We start from the raw sequence: 11363 nt of genomic DNA on the forward strand, positions 1-11363 counted from the left end.
TTTTGTCTCTGTGTGTAAGGTGTGTCTCTTGCAGACATCATATTGAAGGGTCTTGTTTTCTTATCCAATCTGCCACTCTCCATCTCTTAACTGGTGCAGTTAATCCATTTACACTCAGTGCAATTATAGATTTTGTTGTTGTTATGTGCCATGGAGTTGGTTCTGACTCATAGCTACCCTGTACAGGGTTTCCGAGGCTATAAATCTTTACAGGAGCAAAAACCTCATCTTTCTTCCATGGAACAGCTGGTAGCTCTTATCGATAGGTATGCATTAATTGCTGCCATTATGTTTTTTTGTTTTGTTTTTGTGGTGCTGTTGGTTTCTTTCTTCTGCATGTCCTCCTGTGCTGAGTTCATGTTTTTTGTGTTCTTTCTTGTCAGTTTCCCCATAGTTTTAATGTTTCCATGTTCTTCTTGGAATTTCATTTTCTTGGTATATTGTGAAGTTTTTTTTTTTTTTTTCTTTGAAGTTACCTTATATTCCATTAACTTTTCCTTCCATTTAATACAGTTTATTTTATCTTGTAATCTACCTGGCCTTCTCACCACCTGGATCTCTGCTCCTACATTTTTACCTTCTTTCACATTGTAATTGTTTTGATCATAGACTAACCTACCAGATCCTCTCAATTTGTTCTTAAAGTTTTATTCTGTTCTCAACTCTTTTGAGTTCTGGGTGGTGCTGCCATGTATGTCAATGTCTGATTATTGTCTGTTCTTGTTAGTTCTCAGTCTACAGAACTCCCTTTAGGATGTTTTACAGCGCAGGTTGGGCTTTGGCATAATCCTTTAGCTTCTGATTATCCTGGAATGTTTTGATTACATCATCATATTCAATTGACAGCTTTGCTGGATAAAGGTTTCTTGGTTGGCAGTTTTTTTTCTTTCAAGGTTTTATATATGTATCCCTATTGTCTTCTTGCCTACATGGTTTCAGCTGATACATCCGAGCTTAATCTGATTTGCTTTCCTTTGTATGTTCCACTTCTCTTTTCCCTAGATGCTTTCAGGATTCTGTCCTTATCTTTGATTTTGGAGCACTTGCTTATTATGTCTTTGTGATTTTCTTTTAGCATCTATCCTTCCTGGAGTTCGTTGAGCTTCTTGAATGCTTATCTTTTCACTTTTCAGGAAGTTAGGGAAATTTTCTTCCAGCAGCTCTTCAACTATCTCCTCTGTGGACTTGTGTGATTCTTCCTGTTCTGCAATGCCAATAATTCTTAAGTTGTTTCTCTTCATGTTATTCGACATGAATCTTAGAACTTCTTCAGATTTTTTATCCTTTTTTTCTGCTTGCTCTTGTATCTTAGTAGTATTTAGAGATTTATCTTCCAGCTCACTACTTCTGGCTTCCATCTCTTCAATTCTACTCCTTTGCCCTTTCAGTGTATTGTCCATTTCTTATTTTCTATTATTAATAATTTTGACCTTTTTTTTTTGTAGGGTTTGAATTGTTTCCAATGATGTATCTATCTTATTCGATTGTTCCTGTAGTGCTTTCCTGATTTCTTCCTTATTTTTCTCAACTCCATTGTGAAGTGTTTTGATACATTTTATAATCATTTTTCTGAAATCCTTTTCAGGCATTTCCAAGACCTCCTTCTAGTATGGAGTGTAGGTTTACCTGCAACTCATTTGTCTCAGTCACTTTATCTTGTTTCTGGACATGTGCTGATATGGTCATCTACTTCTGCTTCTTGGGCATGTTCAGTAGTTAACTGTGGTCTTAATACTTAATTGAGTGTGTGTTTTGGTATCTCTTATGCTTTATGATTGCCTCCAGGTAGATGTGATCAGGAGATGGGCTTCCCTTTTCACTCTTCTTATTATTGAACTCAGAGTAACTGTCACAAGTGTTGGCTGCCTTCCTGCTATATAGCAGTTGCTATTGGTTCTTGCCTGGATTATGGGGTCTTATGGAGTGTTATTGTAGCTTGACTATATGACAGCAATTGCTGTCTCTTCTTGGGAGAGAATGAGACCCCTAAAGGTAAAGAGGGGACCAAAAGACAAAATAGCAACAGCAAAAACATACAGACTGGATACTGTAGTCTATAATCTCAGAAAAGAGAGAAGAGAAAAAAAAATCTTTAGTCTAATATGAGTATGACTTTCATATCCTTTTTGCATCTTCAAGGCTGCCTGAGAAATTTCAAGATGTCACTGTTGGTTGTTAAAGAGCTCTGGTAGCGTAGTGGTTACGAATCAGGCTGCCAACCACAAGGTCAGCAATTCGAAGCTACCACCTGTTCAGCAGGAAAAAGATGAGGCTTTCTGCTCCTGTAAAGATTTACAGCTTCGGAAACCCTGTACAAGGATCTCTATGAGTTAGAACTGACTCCATGGCACACAACAACAACAACTGCTGGTTGTTATGATGTAACTCAAGATTTAATTTTCAGCCTGTTTTGTTTTTAGACTGTCTCTCCTGCTCCACAACCCCCATTCTGGCCTTTATCCTAGTGATAAATACTTCAGGGCTGGCTGTGGCTGTTTTGTGCTGCCATTTGACTTTAAGTGGAATCTGTTCCTTTAAATGTTGAGAGGATCTGTATGCATGCATAGTAGAACCCTCTGGAGGTGAAGGTGGGGTGTCCACTCGCTCAGGCACTCCTTTTAGTCATTAAATGGAGGTGTACCTAGAGCAAGAGGCCAATAAACAGATAAATAAATGAATGAATGAATGAATGAATGAGTGACTAAATAAATAAATAAATACATAGTAAATAAATAAATAAATGGAAATTCCACATCTTTATCTCCAAGGTTCTAGCAGGTGTCAATCTGTGGTAGCTCTGATCCTTCCCCCTCTTGGTCCTGCCACTTGGTCTTGCCCCAAATGGTGACTACTTGCCACTGAGCCTGGCAGGTTCGAAAATATGAGATTTCTTTCTTCTGCTTCAAATTCCACTGGCTATATGCCTTCAAACTTTTTAAATATTCCTATATATGTGGTATAGTGTTTTGGAACTATTCCCTGAAACTGCTTAATCTGGTATTCTGTGTTATTGCTGATGGAGATCCTCCCTGTACTTCTACCCTATCTGCCAGCAAGCCCCACCCTCTGCAATTTGTTTTTAATGCATATAAACACACACCTATGCACACAATATTTGTAATTTTGTAATTTAAATCTGAATTTTATGATGATAATTTTTGTTGATTTTTTTTGTTAAAATTATTTTTTCCCACTATTCATACTTTCCTACTAGAAATATTTTTCTTCTTGTTGACATCTTGCTGAAAATTGTATTCAGTAGTCCATGTATAGATTCTGTTTTCTTTTGTCCCTGAGAATATCTTTATTTTTCCCTTTCCCTTAAATTATAGTTTGGCCAAACATAAAATGATATGTCCTTTTCATTCAACATGTTTTTAGTTTGTTTATTTCCTGAACTCTTTTACTTCAACAATATCCTTGAAAAATATTTTGTCAGTGTGCTATTAATTCCTCGATTACACAGTTATCATTTACAGAATGGTTCTGTAAGCCTGTAGAATTTTATCTTTATCTTTGATGTTACTTGTTTCTCTGTAATATAGCTAAAAGTGGGCTTTGTGTTTTTGTTTTTGTTTTTCCTTCAGTACCCATCATGATTTGTACTCTCTATGACCTTTCATTTGAAGTCTTCATCTTTTTTCCCCCTCACAGTCTGGATGATTTTTAGTCATTATTTCTTCAAGTGAGTCTTTCTTTCTGGGACTCCAAAAATGCTGATTTTGTCAGTTTTGCTTCTGTATTACATATCTTGTAACCTTGACATTTTTCTTCAATTTATCACTGCTTAATTCTTTCAGGGGAATTCCTTGATCTGATATTATAGTTCAAGAAATTGTTCAGTATTCATTCTGTTCTTCAACCCTATATTAAGGTCTTTATTGTAGCTTACATAGCATTTTTTCTTCTTATTCTTTTTTGTCTTTTAAAGAGGTGTTTTTGTTGTTAAATGCCAATGAGTTGGCTCCAACTCATAGGATCCAGGGTAGGGTTTCTGAGAAGCAGCTGATTGAACTGCTTACCTTGTGGTTTGCAGTCCAGTGCTGATCCACAGCACCACACCAGAAGTCCTTTAGGGAGGCATACTTTACCTTTTGAAAAGCTCATACATTTTAGTGTATAGTTTTATGTATGGTGACAAACATATGGCTATGGAAACCACCACTGCATTCAAGATATCAACCATTTTTAAATTCCTTTCTAAACTATTTCTTTGTTCAACCCAAATTCTAGGCTCCAATGATCTATTTCATGCCCCTGTACTTTCCTCTTTTCAAGAATGTCATATGAACATAATTATGCAGTATGTAGTCTTTTGAGCTTGGCTTTTTAATACTGAAGAAGACATATGAAATTCATCTATATTGTTGCATGTATCCATGGTTCATTTCTTTTTTTACTAAATAGTGTTCTACTGTATGTTGTTGTTGAGTGCCTTCGAGTCAATCACAAATCATAGCAACCCTAGACAGGGTTTCCGAGGAACAGCTGGTAGATTTGAATGACTGATTTTGAGTTTAGCTTATCCCACAATGCCACACCAGGAGTCCATTCTATTGTATAGATGTGCCATAATATACTTGTTTGTTGACCAACTGATGGATAATTAGGTAATTTCCAATTTGGAGTTAGTAATAATGTAGCTGTTCAGAACGTTTCAAAATAAGACTTTGTATGGACATATGCTTTCATTTTATGTTGTAGTGGAATGGATAAACCATACATGGTCTTACACTTCTTTGTTAGATGTATCCCAGTTTCTTATTTTTGATGTTATTTTAAATGGTGATTTTAAATTTCACTTTCTAATTACTATTGTCAGTATATAAAGTATAATAAGTACTTTATATTGATTTTGTATTTTTAGCCTTAATAATCCATTACTTTGAGTAACTTTTAAAAGTATATGCTATCAAACTATCTAAATTGACAATGATCATATTGTCTGTTAATAAAGAAAATTTTACTTCTTTCATTCTCATTTGAATTCCTGTTACTTCTTTTTCTTGCTGGATCATATTGGCTAGAACCACCAGTACAATGCTGAGTAGAAGTGCTGAAAGGAAACATTTTTATTCCATTTCTAATTATAGGAAGAAAGCTTTCAGTATTAAGAATGATATTAACTCTTTCTGGAATAAGTATGATATTGTTGTTGTTAAGTGCAGTCAAGTCAGTTCAGCTCATAGCGACCCTGTTTCTAAGGAATGACTGGTGACTTTGAACCACCAACTTTGCTATTCATTCAAATGACCTCATGGTCCAATGCTTATCCTACTGTGCCACACCAGGATTCTAAATATGATGTTAATTACATGTATTTCATAGGTGCTGTTCACCATTTTGATGAAGTTGCTTTTTATTTTTAGATTTCTAAGAGTTTTGGTTTTTTTTAAAATTGAAATCAGGGTTGGGTGTGTGTGCATGATACATACTCCAAAATATATTTATTGAATAAATGATCAAAAGAAATAGCCACTTCATCTCAAAAAGTGTGAAAATGGGCCTACAAAAGAAAAATTGTGGCATTATCAGACAGTATTGAGTGTCCACTCAAAGGTGAGCATTATAAATTTAAAATGAAATCATTCACTGGATGAGAGAATTTCTAGCCATGTGGAATGCTTTTTAGGTGCAAATATGGAGTAAGTAGATGGAAAGAGCCATTCAGGGTTAATTCCATTTCTTGCAGGTGAGTTGTCACATTATTTGGATAGGCAAAATAATTGAAGTATTCAAATGAATTAGAATATAAAATCTATGAAAGTTAAGAGATAATAAAAGCCAGAATGAAGCTGGTGAAAGTCAGTGATTTGAAGTTGAAGAAATGCTCTGTGGTACAGTAGAGGCGATGGTTAGACTATAAATATCTGCAGCTTCTATCTTCGATATCTAGCTTTTCTCTCTTTCTTGGATTTCTCACTCTGTTATGTTGAGGCTCATGTGGCATAGAATAGAAGTCTCAATCCAGCTAGGAACTGAAACTTACAATCATATAAGTGAGCTTACAGTGGATTCCTCAGCCCTAGTTGAGTCCTGAGATGACAGCCATCCCAGATCTCCAGTTGACATCTGGACTATAAACTCATGGAAGACTCGGAGACAGCCTTCTAAACTCATGCCACTTCTGGATTTCTGATCCTCAGCAACTGTGAAATACTGTATTTTCCTGTATAATATCCCCACATAAATAATGCCACACATATAAAACACTAATAGTATGCATAGAAAACTAATACATGAGAGTGTTGCATGGTTTGCAAAAACAAAAACAAAAACATATTATATAATGTGCATGTTATTTATATAAAATATGGTAATAAATATCTGGCACTTTATGCCACAAAATGTTTCATGTGGATATTTAAGAAATGAAGCTGGCAGATAAGAAGTAGAGTGCTCTGACTAGACTGTTTGAGGTAGGAATTTCAGAAGTTTTGAATTTTATTGATGACAGTGCCTAGGAATGGTCATGGGAGTGAAAGTTGAAGGAGTATGGGCAAAAATATCTTTGTGATTGAGTAGCTCAAAGAATTGTAAGCACAGAGACTTTGGTAATTTAAAAATTACCAAAGACATTATAGGAATAAGATGAATTACCAAAGACATTATAGGAATAAGACATTATAGGGAAAAGAAACAAATGTAATGCATGAATTAACCTCAGCCATAAATAATGGAAAAATATCATGTATCTGATAAATAACAGTAATAAAGGAAAATCAAATGGTATTCTTCAATGAAGTTATTTTCATAGGAATGAAGATTTTATAGAAAAAAAAAGGAGCAATGGCTAGGAAGTCTGAACAGAGGACAGGATGAACAATTGCTTAAGAAGTTGCATCACTTAGTGTTTATTATTTCACTAGTAAAATTATTTTTATTTTCATATAGATGCCTGCAACTCTTCCAAGAGCAGCTGGTCGAGAAACCAAATATGTAAGTATCACAATAATCATACATACTGCTTTCTTAATGGATGTTGATATTTTGGAGGGAATTCAATTATATACTTATTTAATTTGAAGTAATTGATTTTTTCTCTAAGTGATAGATCAGGTAATGATGTAGATAACACTATATCCACTGCCATCAAGTCAATGCTAACTTGCATTGGAACTAGCTTGAAATACAGTGCTATTGTGATAGGTTAGTACCAATAAACCTACAAGGAAAACCAGTTAATACCATTATTATTCAAATGTATGCACCAATCACTAAGGCCAATGATAAAAAACAAAACAAAAAACAAAACAGAATTCAATTAACTACTTCAGTCTGAAATTGATCAAACACACAGTCAAGATGAATGGATAATTTCTGGTGATTGAAATGCAAAAGTTGGAAATAAAGAGGAAGGATCACTAATTGAACAATATAGTCTTGATGGTAGAAACAATGCTGGAAATCACATGATAGAATTTTGCAAGACCAACAACATAGTAATTTCAAATACATTTTGACAATATAAATGGTGACTATTCACATGGAGCTGGTGAGATTAGATGTACAGCCATCAAATTGACTACATCTGTGGAGACAATGGAGAAGCTCAACATCAACAACCAAAACAAGGCCAGGAGCCAACTGCAGAACACACCTTCCAATTGCTCATATGCATATTCAGGCTGAAGCTGAAGAAAATTAAAACAAGTCCATGAGATCCAAAAATTGATCTTGAGTATATCCCACCTGAATTTAGAGACTGTCTCAAGAACAGATGCATTAGACACTAATGATCAAAGACCAAAGGAGTTATGGAATGACATCAAGAACATCATTCATGAAGAAAGCAAACGGTGATTAAAAAGACAGGAAAGAAAAGACTAAAATGGGTGCCAGAAGAGCCTCTGAAACTTGCTCTTGAATGTAAAGAAGATAAAGCAACTGAAAGAAATGATGAAGTGAAAGAACTGAACAGAAAAATTCAAAGTGCAGCTCAAGAGGCCAAGTAAAGTATTATAATGAAATATGCAAAGCACTGGAGTTAGAAAGTCAAAAGGAAACAATATGCTCAGCATTTCTCGGGCTGAGAAAACAGAAGAACAAAAATTCAAGCCTTGGATTGCTATACTGAAAAATTCTATGGACAAAATATTGAATAACAGGAAGCATCAGAAGAAGATGGAAGGAAAAGACAGAGCCATTGTACATAAAAGAATTGGCCTATGTTCAACCACTTTAGGAGAGGCATACAATCAAGAAATAATGATATTGAAAAAACATGTCCAAGATGCACCAAAGGTTCTGGAAAAAAAACAAGGCTGCAGAAATTGATGGTATAAAAATTCCATCAACAAACTGATGCTGCCCTGGAGGCACTCCTCTTCTATGTCAAGAAATTTAGAAGACAGCTATCGGAAGAGATACATATTATTGCCCATTCCAAAGGAAGGTAACCGAACAGAATGGGGAAATCATTGAACAAGATCATTAATGTCACATGCAAGTAAAGTTTTGCTCAAGATAATTAAAAAATGGTTGTAGCAGGACATCTAACAGGAACTGCACAAATTTCAAACTGGATTAGGAAGAGAATGTGGAACACGAGCTATCACTGCTGACATCAGATGAATCTTGATTAAAAGCAGAGAAAATCAGAAAGATGTTTACTTGTACACTATTGATTATGCAAAGATTGTGTGAGTCATAACAAACTATTGCTAACATTGCAAAGAAAAGGAATTCTGTAACACTCAGTTCTTCTCATGAGGAACTGATACATAGACTAAGAGGTAGTCATTCAAACCGAAAAGAGAATGCTGAATAGTTTTAAATTGGGAAAGGTGTGTCTCAGCATTGTATCCTTTCAACATTCTTTGACAATCTGTATACTGAGCAAATAATCTGAGTAGCTAGATTATATGAAGAAGACTGTGGCATAAGGCCTGGAGGAAGACTCATTAACAACCTGTGAGTTCTGGTGTGATGTTTTAGGATAAGCACTAAGCCACAAGGTCAGTTTGAACCCCATGGTTGGTGGTTCAAACTCACCAGCTGCTCCTTGGAAATCTTTGAGTCAATTTAAATTGGAGCTGACACAATGGCATTCAACTGCAACAACGTCAGATATGCAGATAACACAAGCTTGCCGGCTGGAAGTAAAGAGGACTGGAAACACGTACTGATGAAGAACAATGACTGCAACTCAATGTAAAGAAAATGAAAATCCTCACAACTGGACCAAAAATTAACATCATGATAAAAAGAGAAAGTATTGAAGTTGTCAAAGTCTTTATTTTGCTTGGATCTTCAATCAATACTTAGGGAAACAGTAGTCAACAAATCAAATGATGTACGGCATTTGGCAAATTTGCTGCAAAAGACCTGTTAAAGTATAAGAGCAAAGATGTCACTGTGAGGACTAAGGAGTGTCTGACTCAAGATATGATATTTTCAATCTCCTCATGTACATGTGAAAGTTGGACAATGAATAAGGAAGACCATAGAAAATGGATGCAATTTTATTATGGAGTTTGTGAAGAAAACTTGAAGTACCATAGACATTCAGAAGAACAAACAAGTCTGTGTTGGAAGAAGTACAGTCAGAATGATCCTTAGAAGTCTCTTTTGTAGTTTGCACATGTTTTAAGAAAGGACCAGGACCTGGAGGACACCATGCTCGGTAAAGTGAAAAGTCAGCATAAAGAGAAGACCTTCAATGAGGTGGATTGACACAGTGACATCAAAAGTGTGCTCAAATATAACAGCAATTGTGAAGATGGTTCATGACCAGGCTGTATTTGGTTCTGCTGTGCACATGGTTGAAATGGCATCAGGTTTGGAGGAAGACTCATTAAGCAACTTTCAATATGCAGATGATACAATCTTGCTTGCTGCAAGCAAAGGGGACTTAAATTACTTACTGATGAAGATAAAAAACTACAATCTTTAGTATGGATTTGTGCAATTCAATGTAAAGAAAACAGAAATCTTTACAACTGGACCAATAAATACCATCACGATAAACAGTGGAAAGACTGAAACTTTCAGACTTAATTTTGCTTGGATCCAGGAACAATACTCATGGAAGCAGCAATCAAGAAATCAAAGTAAACAGGATTTTTTTCTTCTACCTGCCTTTATCATCTTCCACCGACATGCCTCTGATTGACTAATTTGTAAAAAGTTATGCATGACTGATGCCTCTACTTGTATCTTCCAACTCAGTGGTTAATTTGATAGTGATTGGAGTGATTCTAGAGGTGCTGCTTCAAACTACCTAGAGATTGCTTCTAGTTATTGTTTGTTTTCTACCAGACTTGATGAAAGTAGCTTAACGCTCCATTCCTCATGACACTGTGAGAGCATTTGAGTCATTGAAAACTATCACTGAATCATCAAACAGGTTCAGTACAGACTGGGATAAATAGAAACTCTGAATCAGATATGATTTTTGTCCTTGATTAAATCTGGTTTCTGCAGTGAGAAGCTTTGTTTTTTATTCTTTTTTACAACATGACATTTGAATTGTTTGTGACACCTGAAATTTGTGCATGTCATTTTGAAGACTATTAGACAGTCTTACAATGAAAGTTGACAAACCAGCTCTTTGCTGCCAACACAGTGCTACCTTTGTAAATATCCTGATGCCATTAGTACATTTGCTAAGTTTTGTGTGATACACTTATTTTTTTGGGAAAAAAAAAATTGGCAAAATTCACTTCAGCTTTGTGCTGGATTATATGTGGATGAACTATGTTAATTTGAATAAGTTTGAAATTTAAAAAAAAAAGTTTAAAAAAATATTTTCCTTACATTGTGAGTTGAGCTGTTGTTGTTGTTAGGTACCATCCAGTCAGTACTGACTCATAATGACCCTATGCACACCAGAACAAAACACTGCCTGGTCCTACATTAACCTCACAATTGTTGATATGTCTGAGCCCACTGCTGCTGCTACTGTGCCAATCCATCTCGTTGGGGGTCTTCCTTTTTCTCTGATCCTCCACTTTACCAAACATGAAATCCTTCTCCAGGGTCTGGTTTCTCCTGACAATATGTCCAAAGTTTGAGAGTGTGGCCTTCCTGGTTTCCAAGGAGCATTCTGGTTGTACTTCTTCTGACACAGATTGATTTGTTCTTTGGCAGTTCATGGTACTTATAATATTCTACTTCAACACTATAACTCAAATGCATCAATTCTATGATTTTCCTTATTCACTGTCCAACTTTCGCACACATATTGAAAATACCATGGCTTGTGTCAGGCGCACCTTGATCCTCAAACTGACATCTTTGCTCTTGAGCACTCTAAGAGATCTTGTACAGCAGATTTGCCTAATGCAATTGTTGTTGTTGTTAAGTACCTTCGAGTTGGTTCTGATCCATAGAGACCTTGTATAGGATTTTGAGGAGCAGCT

General features: G+C 35.6%; 1 protein-coding gene across 1 annotated transcript in view; it reads left to right on the forward strand.

The window, feature by feature from the left end:
- The window catches only part of MLIP (muscular LMNA-interacting protein), a 346096-nt gene that overhangs the window by 218728 nt on the left and 116005 nt on the right, over window positions 1–11363 (forward strand). The window contains exon 8 of the mRNA XM_006835775.1: window positions 6895–6939. Coding sequence (XP_006835838.1) covers window positions 6895–6939 — 45 coding nt within the window. The remainder of the gene's footprint in view (window positions 1–6894; window positions 6940–11363) is intronic.

Source organism: Chrysochloris asiatica, unplaced genomic scaffold (assembly GCF_000296735.1).
Source record: "Chrysochloris asiatica unplaced genomic scaffold, ChrAsi1.0 scaffold00019, whole genome shotgun sequence".
Taxonomy (NCBI): domain Eukaryota; kingdom Metazoa; phylum Chordata; class Mammalia; order Afrosoricida; family Chrysochloridae; genus Chrysochloris; species Chrysochloris asiatica.